The sequence below is a fragment of the Eleginops maclovinus genome, chromosome 11, assembly GCF_036324505.1.
Source record: "Eleginops maclovinus isolate JMC-PN-2008 ecotype Puerto Natales chromosome 11, JC_Emac_rtc_rv5, whole genome shotgun sequence".
Classification (NCBI taxonomy): domain Eukaryota; kingdom Metazoa; phylum Chordata; class Actinopteri; order Perciformes; family Eleginopidae; genus Eleginops; species Eleginops maclovinus.
Window position 1 is genome coordinate 15,656,309 of NC_086359.1, and position 22,187 is coordinate 15,678,495.

The following is a 22,187-nucleotide window of genomic DNA, read 5'->3' on the forward strand; positions in this document are numbered from 1 at the left end:
AGTGTTCTCACAGAATGATGCATGGTGTATTATGACGAGACATTAGCCCATGCACACACACTCATAACAATGAAAGTGCCAAGCGAAGACATCACAATAGCCGCAATTCATTTCCCAGGGAGTCCAGCACAATAGGCTAGCAGAGGGGGATCTATCTAAAGTGCTGCATTAGCCGCATGGCCCATTACTCCTTTGTAATGGCTGCATGTATCTGTGCCCTTACATTACGCCTTTGTATTAGCATGAGCAGTGATTTGTGTGCGTGTGTTTGCTCACCTGCGACACATGCATGACCTTATAGCATCTTCCCTGTGCATGTGTGTACACTCTTTACCACACAATTTCTGATTGAATGTATTGATCTACTGATGTTTGTTTACTGATACATCAAGCCACACTGGGACATCCAATAATACAAAGCGAGGATCATACTATCCATCACGTGAGTGCGTCAGCATGCGTCAGCTTGTGTGCCTCCTTAATTGGCTGCTAAGCCTCTTAAGTAGCTGCCACTACTCAAGTGGTGTAGGTTGGCCTGGAAAAACAACATAAAAACAGCACAGAGTCCAACATTAAAGAGTCGCACACACACATTCACACACACTGACACACACTCTCAAGACATAAAAAGACAACGATCAATAATCTGTGTTTCTGTATTTTTTTCATCGGATCAAATGTAAATCAGGGATCTGGTTATATAAATGCTTTGACAATCTTGTGAAATAAAAATTATGTTTAAGGCGCAAGCAAAGGACCTATTGAAAGTTACTATCATTATAACATATATGAAATGAAAAGCATCTTTGAGGGCGTAAACGCTCTCTGGATGTTTTTGGCACCCGTGTAACGATTGGTAGATTGTGTGTACAAAGGGGCTCAATAGCACCCCCTACAAAGTTGCTGAAAGGCAGCCCCTCATTTTGGTTTTACCTACAAGTCTGAAAAAACTGAAACGTTGACTTTAATTAGATGTTATATCTCAACAGATTTCACATAGCTGTATTAGGTTAGTTGAAAGCAATACTATTAAGTTTAAATAAAAGATATTAGGTTTAACCTAATATTATTACTTTCGAATAACCTAATACAGTTATGTGACTTCTGTTGACAAAATACATCTAATTAAAGTCAACGTTTGACTTTGTTCAGTGTACCTAGCATGGTGAGATGCACTAAGAAGCTTCTTGGCTAGTGTGCTAAAGTCATTTGCATAGTAAAATCACACTTGAACTTCTTGAGATGCCAACTGTATTGTGATTTGTTGCCTCTGTGTTTCTGTGCACGTCTGTTGTGCATGTCTGTAGTGTGAGAGAGCATGCTAGGCTGCAGTCAGACAGGAGGGGTCATGAAGGAGTGGCTGTGGCTGGCAGACAGTGAGATGCTCAGCGGGGGGGACTCTGCTCTGGCTTGATAAGAGCCACAGGGGCATAAGCCTCATCTAGCAGCGCCTGATCAAAATGAGCCACCAGCCGGGAGGTCACACTCACACAGGCAAATCCTCCATCACGTGCATACCCTCAAACTCACATATACATTGTTTGTGTCACTGGAGAAGTATGTTGACTGTCAAACCTATGCTTTTAGGATCTCTCTCTTTGGGATGTTATGGACAGTTAAATCATGTATTAGATGCTCATGGTTTATTAAGTGCTCTTTCAAACTGGAGAGGAATGTGCTCTTATTGAAAAAAAGACAAAGACTTTGGGTAGAAAGCAAACACTGAAATCTCTTGTGGGAGTTGCAAAGAAATGAAAAAGAAACTCAGCAAAGAAAGTTGATTTCTGTATTGTGGATGTTATAAAGGAGTTTCTACAGGAATTATCCCAAATATATAATATGATTCTTCTATAACAAAAGGGCATATGTTTTAAGCACTAAGGAAATGACCTAGACATACATTCAGTACAGACATGGATAACCCATTCTTCCTTCAACCCCCTTCGCCTCCACCCCTCCGCCCTCTTTTCCACATGGCAGCTACAGTCTGCATGCAGAATTCAGGGCTTAATGGAGGGGAGCTAAGTCCTTGGCCACACAGCGGATAAACGCTGTACTTTCTCTAAGAGATGCAGTGGCTGTGTTTGTTGCTTTCGTGGGATTCATTCAGGCAGAAAGCACAGAGCAAACACCGTGACGGAATCTAGCTGGTGGCCTGCCTGTCACAGACACAGCCGCCTGAAGCTCACCTCAGCTGACCTCTGCTGGGCTCCAATGTTAACGTTTTACTTTAACGTGACCAGCAGCACTGTACATGAACAGCTAGAGCATCGGAAAGGACAGTCGAGTTGATGAAACCAGGTGTGACTACTCATCTTTGGAAAACCTAACTATAAGAAGGTACATAACCAGGGTTGGGAGGTTACTGTATAAATGTATTCTGTTTCAATGACTAATTACCTGTTAAAAAAAACATATTCCGTAACATAATTTAAGTCTCACAACATAACAGAATTACTTTCCTGTTACTTTTCTGAAGACTTTCAAATCAAATGCAATGCCAATTATTTTCACACATGCTGTTATAGTTTAATACATGAAATAAAAAAATGCTTCTTCAAATTAGAAGATTAGTTAAATCCTTGAATAATGACACTATATTAACAGTTTGAAGGAACTGCTTTCACTGAACGGTAATCATTGGTCTTATTTTCTCCTTCAAACACAGTATGATGGCAACATTTCCACCAGGTGAAACATTCTTTGCATTAGAGGGATGATGAACTGGAACATTTTATATGATTTCACTTGAGACTTATTTCACTTGGTGTTGTGAAACTTGTGAAGTGTTATTATGAGTGCACATTTACCTGGTAATATATCATTCTCTATCTAAATGTATTGTAATTTTGTAATCTTGATAGTAATCCATTTTTTTTGTTTAAATGTACCTGTAGTCTGATTATGTGTATTTTGGTGTCCTGATTATGTCATCCCGTTACTGGCCTTTAATTATTCCCAGACCATGTACATAACCCTAAATACAGAGATACTCTAATGCAGATGTACATTTGGAAGCAAGTTCAATATTGGCATTCTTAGGTTTTAGGTGGTGTTTTCCCATGAGACTTACTTTTGACATTGAGATACATGGACTTGCTGACATCAGCTCCAACGTCGTTGCTGACTCTACACAGGTAGAAGCCGCTGTCTTCTTCCAGAACATGTTTGATGAACAGAGAGCCGTTGACCAGCACTTCAATCCGAAAGCCTGAGTTCAAGGCAATGGATTTGAATTGAGGGACCCCGGCGCCTGTGGAGAGAAGACAGAGTGATCAGGATTAGACCGGAAAACAGGAAAACATGCAAGGCCTCACCAAATTGTTGTTTTCTTCCTTGTCACAATCACTTAAATTTAAACCTTTCTACAATATGTTTACTCTAGAAGGGAGATGCATCTGTGTGTTTGACCTTTTCAAATATGCCAACACACAAACAATAGAGAACATTAGCATGGGGGAAAATACTTTGTGAGGGTGTATTGAAGAACAACAATGATATTATGCATCTGCTTAAGAAGTGCCAATGTTATCCATCAAATAGACAAATCCTCCATCAAGCTACCCTCATAACCATAAAGTATTTTCATTAAAATATTTAATTTATGTATTCCTACAGTATAGATCATTACAATGTATTCATTAGTGGAGATGCAGTATAGGGGTCATTTTGGTTGGTTGAGTGGGGTAATTGATGTCAGGCTGTATTTATACACAGTGGCGCTAAGACCTTAATGCTTATAGAAGCATACTGTGATGCATACATGCTGATGGTTATAGCAGGTATCACTGTCTTTGCATTTTAGCATGCCAACCTTTTGTATTAGCAGTTAGCACAAAAAAGGCTGATAGGAGGGTTATATGTTTATTAGTATATCGTCATTAAGTATGACACAACTTGCAATTTTGAAAAAATAGGTGCTGCCAGATAAAACAACTGGATAACATCCTGAGGATAACATAATGTGTGCTTCAATCTTAAATACTGCACTCAAAACTAAAAAAGTGAATCTCAGTGTGGCACCAGAGGAAAAGTCAGGATAACCAAAGTTATCAAAGATCAGATAGATAACAGTTTCACACATCATAATCAGTAAGCAATTTCATTACTGACAAGAAGCTATGAATATTCATTATTTTAAAGCAGATCCTTTTTGTTTAAAAAGAAAACACTGTTATTGTGTTCAGTCAGGATGGGATCATGTAAGTATAAGTTATATAATCTTCCTACTTCTAGAGAAATTAAAAGTCTTCTCTGAACTGCTGAGGTTTTTTTTTCTTCTTATCTAACAGTGCGTGTTTGGACAATGTTTTATTATGAATTCAACCTCAAGGCTGTGACCATTACATTTGTTATGTTTACATCGAGAAAGAAATCTGAACATACAATTCAGCTTGGTTGTCAAAAGAAAAAAAGTCATCCAGGTACACGTTGATCAAACCCTGAGAGAAGAGTTGTGTGTTTCCGCAGTATTAAATGTGTGTGTGTATGCTATAGGTTTACCTTTTGAGTATTCCCATTGGATGGTAGGAACAGGATAGCCTTCAGCAGAGCAGTTTAGGATTACTGCTTTTCCATAGATGCCATCCTGGTCCTTAGGTTGCACCACAAATTTGGGAGGAACTGCAAATCAAGAAGCCATTAGATTACACCATTTCATCTGGACCCCAAATATCTGTGTCTATGTCTGCTGATCAACAACAGCTGACTTTGAAAGAAATATCTTAAGGTCTTTCGATCTTCATTCAGAAGGGTGAACATTTTGGCTCATAGTTTCAATAGTTAAAACATTATTACATCTTTCAATGTACTCAGGGAGAAACATCAAAGACCAATATCACCACAAGGGGTTGGTAAACAACTCATATTTATTTTATGATATCTAACAATAACCCTAGATCTAACCCTACAACTCTTGGTAGCACAATGATTTCTGCTTGTATGTAGAGTTGACTTCAGTTAAACCATGCCTTTCCATCTCTTCATATCACAACGACGGCCCCCTCCTTACCTCGGACAATGAGCTGGCTCTGGTGCTCTACGGCGGCGGCCTGGTTACGTGCGATGCAGGTGTAATTCCCATTGTGCATCAGTGTGAGGTTGGAGACTCGCAGGGAGCTGGTGAAGTCTATGTTGTCTATGGTGACACCCAGGCTGGCTGGGATTGGCCGACCGTCCTTCTGCCAGGTGATGAAGACGGGTTGGTCGCCGGACATGACCACACAAGGGATGAAGACTCGCTGACCGATGGAAAACCGAGGAAACTCAAATGGGTGGATGGTAGGTGGAACTGTAGAGGAGACATTCTAAGTTATTTTCACCTCAGACCTGTGGGTTATACATGCCTTTGATTTAGGTCAAACAAAAGCAAAGATTTTTGGGGTGGTAGTTTGAGAACCAAAGGTCGCTGGTTCAAGTCCCATTACAGACTAAGTATACACATGTGGACTGTCACTTGGGAAGGTACCAGTTCGCCTCCTGGGTGTCCTAAAGCAAGGCATTACTAGGATGGTAAGTGCAGATACAACATTTGAGTGTGTGCAGTTGCATGTACCTGTGTGTGACGATTAAAGAGGAATTTATTCAAATCCTCTGTTTCCATTTATATACATATGTAGTATTTACTAGACTCATTAGTTCCCAATCACCTTTTCCCCTATAAACATCAATCTTTGATTTGATTTTATTAACTATTCCCACGTAAAGCGGGTGCATTCTCATTCAAACAACATTCATATTACACTCTCTCACTGTCTTTGCTCTCTGGGGACCCTGTAGTGATCATGAGAACCAGATGCTTTGGAAAATTAATGATTTAAAATAACATTGGAATAAGCTGCACTTCAGCGCTTATTTAATTCACAACAAAATAAGCATAATAGGCTCCTGGGGATTCCCTCTCGGCAGCGTTGGAATGCTAAGCAGCCGAGAGGCAAATTAGCCGAGGCGGAATGGCGGCATGGCTTTGCCTACGCTGTGTGATTTCCCCCTCGCACACTTGTTAGCACGTTAAGACCTGCCGGTGAGACAAAAAGGGAGGGGGGTTGCCCATCCGACATTTCAAATTATGCAGCGTCATTGAAGAAAGAAAGCCATCTGAGGTTATCATCATACGGCTCAGCTCAGCGCCACTGCATATTCAGATGAGCCCCAGATAAGCTGGCCGGGAGGATGGAGACGGTGCTTTGCTGTCAGAGATGTCTCTGCCTATCTGCGTTTTCTGTGACAGGCAAAGATAGACACTAAGGTGATGCTTTAATGTACATTTAAATGTGATGCATTTAAGATGCACGCCCGCTGGTCAGTGTGTAGACTGATAAAGTGGTTCTGTATTTGTGTCCACCGACTAATAGATCAATGACGAAGTACCCAGGAATGAACTCTAGGAATCTCTCGGTATGATACAGTGTATATCTCTAATAAATAGCTTGAGATGTTTCCTTGACAGACTGCTAATAATCATGATGGAGTACCCATGATTACAAACACTTACAGATAGTTACCTTAATCTTATGCTATAATATACACTGACAAAACTGAAACGTTGACTTTGATTATAAATGTCTTAAGACCACATATCTCACCTATCTGTATTAGGTTAGTTGAAACCAATAATGTTAACTTTAAATAAATAATAATAGGTTCAACTTAATATTATTTCTTTCAACTTACCTAATACAGTTACATGAACTGTGTGGACATAATAAATGTGATTTAAGTCAATGTTTACATTTTTAACTGCTGGCTTACTATCCCCTGTTGAGTCATGAACTGTGAGAGAGACGGATCAGATTGAAGTTCATACCTTTCACAGTAACATAGACGCTCTGGTGTGTGGAGAGCTGAGGCTGCACCAGCACGTTGCATGTGTACTCTCCTTCATCCACATCCTTCTGCACATCAAACAGCTTCAGGGTGCCGTTGTTCTCGAAGGCCCGCTGGCGGTGGTTGTAGGGCAGCAGATTGGAGTCCTTGTACCACTTGATGGAGTAGTACGGGTAGCCAATGACACGGCAGTGGATGTACATGTCCCGCCCAGCGATGGCAGTGAGGTTTTTCATTGGTCTGATGCTGGCAGGCCCTTGAAGGACACATTGGAGAGACAACTCTCTTAAAACGATTTTTAGGCGGGGTGGTGGTATAAAAGAAAGCTGTGCTGTACTGTGTATGTTTTTAAGACACCACCAGAAAAGGGTCTTATTCATGCCTTGCTTCATTCTGATTGACTTAATATTGCAAGAATTTATTTAGGAGTATCAGACTGACATGAAGGAATGCAAATCAAACATTTATCATAACCAGCATACCCTTTCAGCTCTGTTTTTCTCCATGTTCTTTTTTTATGCAGAACCAGGGACTCGTGTACCCTTCTATTCTATCCTGTAGTGATTATTACCTTGCGCTCCAACCTCTTTGGTTCTGGCTGTAATTGCCTATGACAAGCATTAGAGTGGAATGTTCCCTTTCTGCACTCATGAAGCTATTATCAAAACCATTACTCATGTTGCCAGCTTTTGCACACACTTGTGAAAAACCAACAGAATACCCAATAGGCTTCCATAGCTCAGTGTCTATCAGGGAGATGGACGATTAGGCTTCTCTTTAAAGCACTATAGAAGACAGTTTAACTAGGCTCCGTAGTGTACTTCTTATGCACAAGCATATCCTGGGTTGCTACTCTCTTAGCACGATTAAGGAGCCAACGATGTGAGAAGCAGTCATTACACTTTCCCTGCAATGGCACCTGTGGAGATTTATCTTCATTGCTTCACTGCATTCAGCATCTGTGGACCCTTGCTTAAGGCCTAGAGCATCGCCTGATTGGCCTAGAGCATCGCCTGATTAGCCTTACAACATGCAAGAATGAACACAATCAAATTAAATCTATAAGTGTACAGAACGTAGCGTTCCCACTCTGAAGGGAGAAATACAAGTAGTCTTGCAGCTAGCAAAGAAAGCTTGAGCTACCCAGTATTCGCACTACATGATAAAAGCAAAACAGCTAAGCTAACAGCATATTACCCTAATGTCCTCCCAATTTGAAGCTATCAGCAGTAGTCAGGCTCTAGAAACGTAAATGCTCACACCTTTGACTGATGACTGATGTCGTATTCCTAGCACTGATGCTACAATAAAAGGTTTCTAAAGGAAAAACGTACTCAGGCATTCTTTTAACCTCTACAATTCCAGGCACTCTAAACATAACCAATCAAAAAGGGACAAAAACAGGATAATTCAGGACATGTTGATGTGTATGTGATGGTGTGTTGGAAGAGTTGATCTGACAAGCACCTCTTACGTTTATTCGCGCCTGGTAGGAAACGGTCCCGGCCGAGTTGTTGCAGATGCATCGATAAACCCCTCCATCCGGCACCTGGGTCTGGCTGATGTTCAGGTGGCTGACCACGTGGCCTTCAGTGTTGGTGTAGTGGGAGATGCGGTGGCGGCTGTCCCGTATCACAGGTTCGTCATCCAGAGTCCAAGTTACCCGGGGCTCTGGCGTTCCCTTCACCGTGCACGACAGCGACACAAACTCATTGATGTTGTAGACCTTCTCGCTGAATGAAGCCAGGATCTTTGGGGTACCATCTGGGAGGTGGAGGGAGATATATAATGGTTATTACTCTTCAATAATTATTGTTAGTATATTTAAGATCATCTATTCAGAATCCAGACTGATCTGCTTTTGAATTGCAATAGATTCATGTCTTCTGAATTAAAAGCAGTATCAGTATAGAGCAGATAAATACAGCTCCTTTCTATGGCTCCACAACATCATCTATTATCAATATTCTCCTTACATTGGTGTGGTCATATGAGGCAGACACTGTAGCAGCTTAGCTTGTGCAACAGTTTGTGAGCCCCTTTCAGAAAATGTATTGCAGCACCGAATAGCACATACACAGGTTTGATTGGAACATGAACAGACAGGCATTTTGTATTTACTTTTGCATACACAATACTGGTATTCACAACAGAAAGAGATTAAACACACAATGTATTATATAATATCTGCACCAACCCACACATCTCCAGTAAGATCACTGTGAATTCTCACCTTCCAGGATGACTTGAACAAAGTCCTGGGCGGACATTTTGCCATGTCTGGCAAAACACTGATAGGCTCCTCCATCGCTCTTGGCCATACCAGCCATGACCAGATTCTCCCTGTTTTGGCCTGTCATGCGAACGCTGTTGCTGGGGTAGATGAGCTCTCCGTTGCGGTACCAGGACAACTGGTACTCCTCTGAGCCAGTTACGCTGCAGGACAGTGAAACCTGGCTTCCAACGCTGCCCTTCACCTTTCGCGGGCTTACCACAACCTTCAGCTGTTCTGTAGATCAGAGAGAACAGTTGTTGTTTTAAACAGATTTGTTTATTTGGTCCTATTTTTTTTTTCTGTAGTTTGAGTAAGGCATCATGATCATTTGGCCAGTGAAAGATTAAAAAAGCGATTGCTGTGTCTCAATTCGGCCTTTTCCCTTAGAACAATCGATGTCGTACACTGTGAACACTAGTGTGTGTATTTTTACTGGGTGGTGTTGTCTAAAATCAGACACAGCTGCTGTGCCCTCGCAGAAAGTGACGTAGCAGTTGTTAGTTAGCTATCTAGCTATTAACAAAGTATTTGCATTGGCAAATTATTACAGATTACACGATTACCCCCCCAGAAAATGGTGACTTTCGTTTGAAAAACAGTGTTGTGGTTTATTAAGTATTGTGAAAAGAAATATGTATAACATATTTGTTTAGACCAACAGCAAACGCATATGGTTTTGCCAAGAAAGCTATCTTGCAAGAAGTGTACAGTGTTCCTTACACAACGTTCAGACAGTTATGAGTTCACTATTTGGGTATAGTTCAATGCATTGGGATGCACTTATGCACTCAAAACAGCCCAGGTAAGTTCAGAAGTACGCTACTGAAGACACAGCATGTGTGTGTCTGAAGCCGAATGTTTAGAGTCCTAGCTTGTTCATGTTTTGAGGCATAATATCACAGCTAAAAATCAACCCAATCAATGAATTACCACAAACCCATGGGAACTGACCTTTCACCAGCAGCCTGCCAGCCACCTCAGCGTTTCCATATCCATTCCACACCTCACACACATACGTCCCTGTGTCGCCGGGCTGGGATCTCTCTATCAGCAGGCCTGTCACACTCTGTCTGAAGCGAGGGTCGGGCTCCAGCGGCCGGTTGTCCTTTAGCCAGCGGTATTTGGGTACAGGGTGACCAGAGGCCTTGCAGGGCAACTCCACTCGATGAGAGGCCATGACCTCACGAAGCTCGAAGCTGTCAAGGATGTGGGGCGCTGAGTTGGTCGGGTCTGCATGGACGAATTAGGGTATAGTAAGAGATTTTAGTTATTATTGTCTCAACATTCAAAAAAAATAACCCAAATTCTGATACACATCAAATAACACAGGGAGATTGATCTTATATCTGGATTATCTCCATAATGCAACTCAATGTATTTTTAGTTTAGACCAATCTGGCCTTCTGACGGTCCAATAGGACATCATATTTTCACTGGTTTAGTAGTCAACTCTTCATGTGTAAAATATTTCCCTTTGTAAGGGTTTGATGAGGGAGGACCTTTTCTGCCCTAAAGCTGTCCCTACAAACTCTGATGACCTTTATCACATGTCATCTCCTCTTTAATTCATGTATTTTTGCTGTCACTGTCTATTCAATTCACATTATCCCAATTTTTTTACATGCAGATTTATTTCTAGTTGGTCCGCTGTCACTTGGTCGTATCAACCAGAATCAACATATAAATGAAAAGCTAAATGAAACCAGATCATAACATATTGAGCATATTAGCATTAAACAGAATAGATTAAAACAAATAATTTGAAAGAGCTTCAGTATGTGATGCTAAAGCACAATTTTTACTGTGCATATATTTGTGTTTGAATTACCTGAGACAATGAGGCGGGCACTATTGCTTTGTCGAGTCTCTCCTGTGTACCGATGGCGTGTCATACACCTGTAGTTGTACAGCCCGTCTTCCATTTGCACATCCAGGATATACAGGGCTCCCGTGGATGTGATGAGAAACCGTGACACTGAACAAAAAAAAAAAATCATTCCACATTACTGATGAACAATGCAATTTAAAACAGCTCCCCATGAACATTGGTACTGCTTGTGGGCCAACCAGTGCCAGATTTGTGGCCTTCATTGGACCTCCTAGCTATGTACACCGTCTCTGGTCAATCAGAATAGTGTTGAACATTCTCGGAAAGCTATTTCACACTTGACGATAGGAGATTTAGATATTCAGGTAATAGATGGAAAGCTATCAGTGATCACGGAAAATGTCTTGGATCAAATGGTGGTGAAATGGGCTGCTAGGAAACACTGTACAATGTCTGCAAAGGTTTGTTTTTTTTGCCAAACCATGAGTAAAAGCATTTGCCACATCAAATCATAGAGTTGTCTCAGGAATGATATTCTGGCTCAGTTAAGCATAAACAAACAGTACACATTATTTTCTAGTATGCCTCATTTAAAATATCTCTGTACCTAAACAAAAACATGAAATATGTAAAGCAATATATTGTTGTGCAGACAGACATCAATATTCTATTCAATAGTCATCAGAAAAGTTACCATGTTTGTTTTATTTTCTGAATATTGGAATTGATAAAAGAAGAATAGTGTAGAACATTAAATCACTAAATCACATCTCATTTTCCCTGTGCTGCAGGATGTGATATACATTAAAAGAGCTATCCATGATCTAGTAAATACTTTGCTATGTGATTTATGTTTTTGACATGTTAGAGAACATGTGTATTAGCCAATTGGAGATAGTGTTTGTTATATTTGTGGTTAGGATTTGTATTGAGTCACATTGTGAGCTGGAATGTTATGGATGTGTAATGATACATTTTATGCTATTGAAAGATTGTTAAAAAAAATAATGATGAGAGAGAATGGGGATCTATTACATACAGGAACACCATACTGGATCATATATAGTCTTTAAACACTGAACGTTGAGGCCTCACAACAAATCAGTACAATTCTGGAAATGCCCACTTGGATAACATCAACTGTGTATCCGTGTTTTACCAAAAGCAATGTCTGAAAAACTGCATTTGAGACACGAAACAAACAAAAAATAAGTTGCCTCCAGTTTTCATCACAGCAGACAATCAACATGTTATAACCAAAAACATTCTACAGTCATTCTGTGTGTGTTCAGTCTTATGCACTGGAATACATTAAACACAGATACAGGAAATCCAATTTTGAAGTCTCTTAGCAAATATTTGCAAGTCAAGTGAGGAACGCAGCGCTGTGGTTGTAGTCACCAAACATCTGCTACAGCCCATTTAGCTCTGTGCAGCTCAGAGGCTCTGTGACAAGGCTGTGTGTTGTGCAGCAGTGTAACACAGCTCGTTATCATGTAGCTCATCGCTCTGCTCTCTCTCCCTCTGCCTCTCTGAGGGATCACAGAGCGCTTTGATAAGCCATGGCTGCGCAGGTCGTCTGTGCTCATATAATGCTAATGTTATGCTAATGTGTGTGAACGCATAGAAGTGGAGGGAGGCAGTCAGTTTTTATGAGGAGTGATGTGTGTGCTGTAGCTGGTGGCTGCCGGGGTATTTCCTGTCAGCGATGATGGAGAAGCCAATCTGGGATGGGGATCAAGTGGGGCCGCCATATGCTTGGGGATTAAGGCAATATTGGTAGAGATATCATAATGCAGACTTTATGGGGTGTTGAATTACTCTCATTTAGTCTTGTCATGACAGTTTAACGCAGATTAAGGCTGCTGGAACCAGCTTGTGCACAGTGCATGCTAGAAAAATGGAAGGAGGTGCAACCTATGATCATTGTATTAAATGCAACAATCAATCCTCCAACATCATCAACATTACCTATAGTTTCTCAAGAAAATCTCAAGAAATCTGATTGGCCACTTTGAGCTTCTTACATTTGCAGTGAATGGATGGAGTGACGACTTCCAACATGTTTACAGACGACAGTAATGGTGCAGTGAGAAAAGATAAATGAGAGGACAGAGAGGAATGGGTGGAGAAAAGGCTTTGAGGAGTAGCAGGAGGAACACAGGGAAGGACAAGAGATAGTACACCTTTTATGTGTGTGTGTGTCTGTAATCATATAACTCTGAGACTAGAGAGAATATGATCAAATCTGGCTAAGTTTAGGATGCACAATTATTCATGATGGTATCGAAATTGCAATATGGACTAGTGCAATATCCAAATCGCAGTAAAGGCAGTAGTACAAATTTAACTTTGACTTAAATATTGTGGGGCTGCAGGGATTGTTCATCTACTATCAGTCGTGTCCTCTTCCCTTCGTCGGCCCGCCCAGCTGCTTTGGCATCGATATAGTCACAAACACAAGACCCTTTCATTGGATCTCTACTCAATAGCTTTAATTATTCCCCATATAAGTCATGGTAAATCTCCAAGAAGACACTTTGTTCATTGATATTTCACTATTTTCACTCTTCCCTCAAACATAAATTGCTTGTGAGACTTAGTTAGAACAGTAAGTAAAGACTGACTCATGTCCATACAATGCCATTGTTACACTTGGCCACAGGTGTAGGGGTGATGTCGCTGGAAACACTGGCAAATATGTGGCAAGGTCTAAAAGGAAAGAATTCATGATCAGGTTATATTAGTCTAATGTGTAAGGGAGAGAAAAACAGAGCAAGGGAGAATGAAGGATCAAGAGGGAAACGCGCCTCTGGGATACATCCACTCTCTGTCATCTAAACTGACTTACAAATTAGCTTACAGTTATGCGCTCCCAGTAAAGAAAAAAAAGACTTTCATATGCAAAGTCAGACCATAGCTAAGCAGAGCAATCAAAAAAAAATGTCAGTATGACAGATCTGAACCCAGCTGTGTCTGTGCTCCTCAGACTGTATGCTGTCAGTACTGCATATAAGATGCGAAGGAGATATTGTGAGAAGCTACTGAATGTACATCTTAGCAGAACTGCATCCAGTGCAATCCTCTTTGTATTTCATTTTTGAAATTGGAATGTTATGTCACATATTATTCTCATGTACAGTACACCTACCCTGTGTTACCTGAGCTCAGACTGCAATGTTCTCCTTGTCTCAGTCATGGTATTATTAGATGTCAAGTCTGCATTTGTCATAGTCGGTTGGAATCCTACTAAAAGGACAGGAAAAGCTTTCTTCCCATGGGTGATTACACATTTGAGCAGTACAATATGACATATGGAGTTCCTCAAGGCTATATCCTGGGGCCCTTTTGTCTCTAACACCTACATGTTTCCCCTGGAAGCATGTAGCAAATATGGAAAACAACACTAGGGGACTATGTTTCAATAGAAGCACTGAGTAAGTCACATGAATGACTTCAATATACTACTCTTGGATAATAAAGCACTGAATGTTTTGGGAACAAAATATTTTTTTAATGTTCTGCTCCATTATGAACCATCCAGAACTCTCACGTCTGCCAAACTAAACATGGAGAAGCAGTATTGACTCTTTTTAAACTTATTTGAAAGTAATCATAATGCTTATAATGTGTAAAGCACTTTGAATGGCCTTCTGCTGAAATGTGCTTTATAATAACGTTGCCTTGCCTTGCCTTTGAACTTTCAATGCTCTGACCCGTCAACACCAACAGCCTGGACGCCCCTTGTAGCAAACACATGGAGTCAGCTAAACAATGCAGATAAATTGCTTCCTCATCACTCTGCTGGCAGTGCCCCCCCACCCTCCCACCCCCCTCCCCACTGTGTAACTGTCTTGGAGTGTATTAGTGAGAGGACTGTGGTCCCTGGAGACAGTAAAGTGTCCCCATAACCTTGGCTACTCAAAGTCATACAGCATGAAAAAAATAGGGTCACTGCACATACAGTCGCAGCATCTATCTTTAACTACGATTCAGCAAAACAATCTTCTTGAGGTGGTAAAAGAATAGAAAAACATAGTATGGGGTAATACTTCATATATGTTCCTTTGAAAATGTGCCATAACAAGACATTTTAACTTGAACCCAGCAATTACTAATGTAAATCAAATTTGTGCTGAGGAGTTTGATTAAAAATAAAATAATAATAATTTAGTTTTGAATTAGATTTTGGTGTTGCATACTAAATTAATCTGCAACAAAAATGATGCAGTTACCTAATTCATTTACATATGCATCTGTAACATTCAAAGCAACAATACGCAAAGATATTTGTTTCTCTTATCATGATAACCTATGGACACAACATGGAAATCCCTGATGATGAGTGTTTTGAAATTGGGTTGATGTAACAGTTACACATTCATCAAATAGTTTCTTGGAAAGCACTGTAAAATTATATTCACATTTAGTAAAATGGAAACTGCCGCCATAACACTGCCATATGCGGCACCACATTGTTTCCCACTATGAAAATGTCACACAGTGACTGGCGCCAGAATGCGGAGTGGTGTGTGAGTAATAATGAGTGTATGATGAGCCCAGGAGGTGCCTGTGTTGTAATTAGGCCTGCTCACAGTTATTGGCACACTGACTCCAGTCTGATCTGGCTGGGATAAGCATGTCTATGGAGCAGGGGATCCCACCAATTTAGAGACCCTCTAATAAAAATCATTTGTCATTCTTAGAGGAGGCAACCTGACAGCTGCTGCGGTTGGCATGGCAACACACAGACCTCTGTTGCTTACCAAGCAAGATTCCCAGACTGTACTGTAAATGGTGGAGAACAGGTAACACACACGTGTACAGTCCAGTCAAAATGTTCAACAGTAACACACTTGAAAAAACAATATATCAAAATATAAGTGAAAAATAAAGACATCATAATATTAGTATGATTTCAATGATCATTCACAAAATACATTGTGCTATTTATAAAATAGGATTTTATTGATTGTTCTATAAACTCTTCGTAGATTTACAAACATTAACAAACAAATAACCAAACACTCCAGTGTAATAATTTCCTTGTATAATCTAAAAAAAGGTATTCTGGGTCTGATTCAGATTTTGTTCTGACTAATTTCTTTTTGTTTTCCTAGTCAAATTTTTTTTCTGGAGTTAGTTCTTGGGAATAAAATGCCTAAATCTCTCTCTGCCCAACATAAAGTCTTTGAAGTAAATTGGGCCCCAGTGAGAGCAAAAATACAGGGATACTAAATATATGTACACAAACCAAGCACCTCTCCCACTTCTCGTCACACCTGAACTACAAGCCTGAAGCAGCGCGGGTCTGCTCGCTGCATAGTTGAGTCAGATAAAATGGCTGGGATTTTTATTACTACTCCCAATCAGCGGCAGCATCCCTCTGCTCATTAACTAGACCCACGCTAGCCTGAGGCTAACAGCCTCATATGTCAACCACAGATAAAGATGTCATCTTCTGCTTGACTGAATAAACCGCTATTAAAACTAGATGCAAATGGACGGTGAACGATATTCAAATCAGGAGGCAACAGGGAAGCTTAAACCCTGAGGCGCTTGGCCTCAACATTACCCCACATTCCTCTGTCATGTTAAAACGAAGAGTGGTTTTAGATACTGTCTGTCTTCAGAGTGATGTTCTACAAGTCATCACAGAGTGCTATGAAACAATACAAGAAGGTCATTAACAATCAGTATTGATTCATGAGAGATGATTTAGATGGCATCATTTAAATATCACAATCTTTAACAGAATGTCAGATAATCTCAGGTGTACTTGGCTTATCACTACTGGACACCAACAATGCTAATCCCATTTTCAATATGTGTTTTGGACTCTGTCCTGCAGTTCCACAGAAGCTACAATAAAACATACTTCTTAGTGCACGATAGAAGACGTTAACTATAAAACATGACTTATGTACATATACACATTTACACAATAATGAGACACATGCACTGTCAAAGGAGAGGTTATTGCAAAAGTCCCTCTGGAAACACAGCTGGCTTTGTCCAGTGTTTTTATCTTTTTTTCCCAAACAGGAAGCACTTCTTCTGCGTTCATGTGGGCACACCTGGCTGTGTAGACGGAGCAATGAAACTTTATCTCATCAAATACAAACTGAATCAATCAATGAACAGTGTAATACTACGCCAGCTATTCTCAACCAGCTGTGTAAGCACTTTAACACCAGACAAATGTTTGTCTGCTGAAGGCACAACTGAGGAGGGAAGTCTCCACCATAACAGCTTTCCAAGCGTGTGTGTTTCTATCAGCGGTGTGTGTTTGTGGCTGCATGTGCTGCCTAATTAGCCAGAACTGGAGTCCAGCTATTAAAGCCCTGATGGCTGTGTGTTTACAATGCTATCATTGGCCTCACTCTGGCTAACGCTAAATGAAGCAGTGTTGAGCCTCAGCTGTATAATCATGAATATTCATGACTCTGTCTGTGAGAACCTCTGTGTGTGTGCTGCACTGGCAGGCATAAAGGAAGCTATTACTATCTACTCAATCACAATCTGTCACTTTGTCTGGATGATCAGTCAGTCTGACAACAATTCCACTCAACGCCGAAGCCAAAGAAGAAGAAGAAGAAGAAGAAGAAGAAGAAGAAGAAGAAGAAGAAGGAGAAGGAGAAGGAGAAGGAGAAGGAGAAGGAGAAGGAGAAGGAGAAGGAGAAGGAGAAGGAGAAGGAGAAGGAGAAGGAGAAAGAGAAGGAGAAGAAGAAGAAGAAGAAGGAGAAGGAGAAGAAGAAGAAGAAGAAGAAGAAGAAGAAGAAGAAGAAGAAGAAGAAGAAGAAGAAGAAGAAGAAGAAGAAGAAGAAGAAGGAGAAGGAGAAGGAGAAGGAGAAGGAGAAGGAGAAAGAGAAGGAGAAGAAGAACTCGTAAAAATCTAGTACCAAAGCAAGGCATTATGCAGAATTGCTTTCTTCAGAATATTATATATTATATCACTTAAATTAATTCTAATTTTTGAACCATTAATGTGATAATCAAATGATTCATTTTTGTATAATTGTGTTTTCTATAAGATTTTATTATTTAGGTGGAAGCTTCAAAATACATTGATTGTACAAAAGAACATTGACACTTACTCACAAATGATGTTTGTGCACACATAAGTACCAATTTGAATGGGAAACTATGTAGATTTCATACAAAGGTACACATCTCAGTGTTGATGACATTCCCTTCGAGCCCTTGCTAAACGGTGATAACTGAGTGTAAAGAGTAACTCCCATAGTGCCGTTCCCTCGAGACTTCACGGCGCCACATTCCCGCTTATGGAAAAGGACTTAAATACAGTGCTCATCGGTGTTTCATGGTAATTTGCGGTGGCAAGTGGAGCAAGCGATGGCGCTGTGTGAGTAAAGCGGAGGGGGTAAGAGGAGGATTAGATAATCAAACAGTGTGCCACTTTAAATAATCTCTGGCTCCTCTGGGGGAGGTGAGACTTAAAGCCGGAGCCCTTCTGATTTAATTGTCTGATTTCCCCGTCATTACGGTTGAGGGTCTCAGTAATTCAGGCTTATTAAATATTCAGGAGCCACACTGAGCAGGGGAGGGATGGAGGGAGAGAGATGAAGGTAGAGAGGAAGAGTGTGGGAGGAAGTTGACAAGGTCTGTGCGCACTGAAATATACTTTGACCCCCACCAAGAGGAACAACCTCCTTTTCTTTATTCACAAAGTCTGTACAGGGAATGATTTCGCAGATAATAATCAGATGTCTGTAGATGTTGGGACATTTATGTTACGAGCGGTAAAACAAAGGACGCTGTCAGATTAAATGTTGCACTTCATGGATCTGGCAACCCTCAAACCAAGCTAGATGCTGTTAGCTTGCTGAAACTTTAGGACTATGACTGTTAGATCTCTAAATGCACTCTTCTGTTGTGTTCAAGAAATTCTTGAGTTGTGTGTATTACTGGACTGAAACAGAATCATATGCATATTTTAAATGTAAATGTAAGTATCAGATCTACATAATAAAATGTGAATAATCCAAAACAAAAGAAAGGGAAACTTTTTTTTGTTTTGGGAAGGGTTATAAGCAAATACAAATTACAATTGGTTTGTGGAATTGAACTGAAGTTATCATGAAACACACACTAACATATACAAGTGCTCACTTTTGGCTCATTGAGTTCAATTAAAAATCACAGAAAAAACAAAGAAACATAAAAAAAATATATGTTAATATAAAACTCAAAACTACTTCAGTAGTCAGAATGCACAAAAGATATAATAAAACATAAAAACTAAAGGTTGAACTGAAATGTTTTTTCTGTCAGTCTGCACTTGAGAGCGCTCTCCATGGTGCTGAACTCAAACAGGAAGCTGGAACTACCAAACACGAGCTGCTGTGTTATACCCTAAAAACCAACTCACAACAAGAATCAGGAACTTTAGGACATAGATGTACTGATAGAGAAACAGACTGTTGCATTTAGTATTAAATGTGAATTAAGAACAATTTCATTCACATGTGAATAAAACCCATCTCCCTCTTCTCTGTATTTAACTGACAGTACAAATATATTAATAGATTATTCTGTTGTTTTACTTGCTAATGAAAGTGGAACTGAAAAAGAAATCTTGACAGGTTGAAACCGCTCTGACATGCTGTGGGTATGAAAGTCTATAAATGAAAGGCCGGCAAAGCACATTAGAGTGATTATGAAGAAGGACGTGAAGAGACAGAGCAGCTCTCTAATGAGTCCGCCTGTGATCATGGCCCCGAGCTACAGCCTCCATCACAACGCTACACAAACTGCGTTTCCACATGACATTTCCTGCAGTGTGCTCCGGGAAAACACTTCCAATCCAGAGGCATTCAAATACCCTACTGCATTATTCCATTTAATAAAACACAAACAGCTGTCTGTATGAGCAGCATCATGCATTTTTATTAGCTTAAATCAGTGAAGTAACATAAATGTAGTTGAGTAAAAAGTACAATCTTGGCTAGTAGTGAAAACAAGCATAAAGTGGCATTAAGTCTCAAGAAACATGAGTACATCAGTACAAGTACCTTAAAATTGTAATACAGCAGAGTAGTTGAGTAAATACATCATATCAGCTGACTATCACCAGCCTTTGACACAGAGCATGGAGACACACCTCTCTTACAGGATGACTCCACCTTTCTTATATACGTCTCAACATCACTATAAATCTCTGTCCCTTCATATCACAGCCTTTCTATTTCCTGAAATCCCTATCTCCTTCTTTGTCACCGTTCCCTCTCCCTCCCTGCGTTTCATCTCTTGCCTTTTCTTTTGTGTTTCCCTCCCCTCCTCCCCCTGCTCTCTCCCCCCACAGAGAATTAGCTTGCAGTGGTCAGGCAGCCTGACATCTGGTCCAACTGAAGAATATCAATCAATGTTGCTGTGGAGACACCATCAGACTCCTCTTCCTCTTCCTCCACATCTTTGTCTCACATGTGACTGTTCATGGACGGGTCCTGATCCACTTTTAGTTTTTTTCCTTTGCAATTTGTGAATATTTAGATGTTATTAAATGATTAAAGTGATTTCTTACACTGAAAAAACTGAACTGTTGACTTTAATTAAATGTATTATGTCAACAAATTAGTATTAGGTTAGTTGAAAGCAATGATATGAAGTTGAAATAAAAAGTATTAGGTTCAACTTAATATTATTGCTTTCAACTAACCTAATACTAATTTGTTGACATAACACATTGAATTAAAGTCAACGGTTCAGTTTTGTCAGTGTACAGCAGCCAGCTCTTGCTGCTAATTTATTTGAGGTGTGACTAATTGAGCAGCGGATGCAAAACCCCACAATGTCAGACTATCACTCCAGATGAGCCGGGCAGACAGGCGTGGGATGGAAGTGTCTCTCACTGCTAACACATGACAGGAGAGTGAGCACTGTACAAATCATGCTGCTCAATATAGGAGCACACTCAAAGCGCTGCTAATCACCATTAAGGACTCTTCTGTTCATCCGTGCAGAATAAAACGGTAGTCATATTCTGTTTATATATATCTGTTAGCTGTTATGTATCTGCACATAGTTAACTTATTCCTGCATTTGACTTGCATTTGACCGTTGTATCACTTACGCTATTTCTATTGCACTATTGTACCTCCTTATTTATTTATGTCTTTAGTATATTGCAGAGGTGGAAGAAATACTCTGATTGTGTAATTAAATAAAAGTAGAAGGACCAGAGTGTAGGAATACTCTGCTTACAAGTGAAAGTCTTGCCATCAAAATGTTACTCAAGTAAAAGTACAAAAGTATTAGCATCAAAATAAACTTAAAGAAACAACAGTAAAAGTATTCATAAAGCAAATTGGCCTATTTAAAAACAATATGTGTTATATGCTTTAATTTTAATTATTGATGCATCAATGCAAGTGTTATCAAAGCTGGTAAAGGTGCAGCTAGTTTAATGACTTTGTATATTGCAGGGTAGCTGTGAATGTACTCCAGGTGCATCTAAAGTCTGACTATATTTCACATCATTAATCCAAATCTGCAAAGTAACTAAAGGTATAAAATTAATGTAGTGGGGTAAAAGTACACGATTTACCTCTACATTGTAGTGGAGTAGAAGTACAAAGTAACAACAAATTGAAATACTTGAGTAAAGTACAAGTACATCAAAATTGTACTTAAGTACAGTACTTCAGTAGTTACTCTTCACCTCTGGTTTATTGTATGTTGTACTGTTTATGTGGCTGGGACCTACACAACAACAACTACACTTGTGTTCATGTAATAATAAAACCTTTGAATCTTGTGGGAACCCATTTACCCCCAAAAACAACAGGATATGTGGACTGAATAAATCCTACTACTTTGAAAATAGGTTGTGATTACATCACCTAGCAACAATTCCTCCTGGATAGTCAAATTGTCAGGAGACCAATCACACACTTCCCTCTAATTGCTCCAATCTACCTTCCCATACGGCACACACTCCTCAACACAGCCCCCACCCTGCTGCTATACATAACACTCAGCAGTGAAACGACTCCCCACAGACCCGTCGTCAGTGGCACCGGTGCCAGGCCCGCCAGCGGAGGGTTAAGTAAATATTGGGCGAAGCAGCTGCTCTCAGAGAACCGTGGGCTGCCTGTGTTCCCGCCTGGTCCCAGCCTGGTATAAATCACACACAGCAATTAGTGCCACACTGTCCCCCTGCCCTCGTTAAACAACCTGGCTGCTCATAAGCCCATAAACACCATCAGACACCGGCCTGCACGACGGAGGACAGAGGGA

General features: G+C 40.3%; 1 protein-coding gene across 2 annotated transcripts in view; it reads right to left on the reverse strand.

Moving 5' to 3' along the window:
- Positions 1-22,187, reverse strand: part of dscama (Down syndrome cell adhesion molecule a) — an 83,715-nt gene that overhangs the window by 22,732 nt on the left and 38,796 nt on the right. For both annotated transcript variants that reach the window (XM_063896123.1, XM_063896122.1), the window contains exons 4-11: positions 10,929-11,075; positions 10,052-10,330; positions 9,059-9,334; positions 8,293-8,589; positions 6,806-7,081; positions 5,012-5,290; positions 4,504-4,623; positions 3,074-3,253 (exon numbers count right to left, since the gene is read on the reverse strand). In XM_063896123.1, coding sequence (XP_063752193.1) covers positions 3,074-3,253; positions 4,504-4,623; positions 5,012-5,290; positions 6,806-7,081; positions 8,293-8,589; positions 9,059-9,334; positions 10,052-10,330; positions 10,929-11,075 — 1,854 coding nt within the window. The remainder of the gene's footprint in view (positions 1-3,073; positions 3,254-4,503; positions 4,624-5,011; positions 5,291-6,805; positions 7,082-8,292; positions 8,590-9,058; positions 9,335-10,051; positions 10,331-10,928; positions 11,076-22,187) is intronic.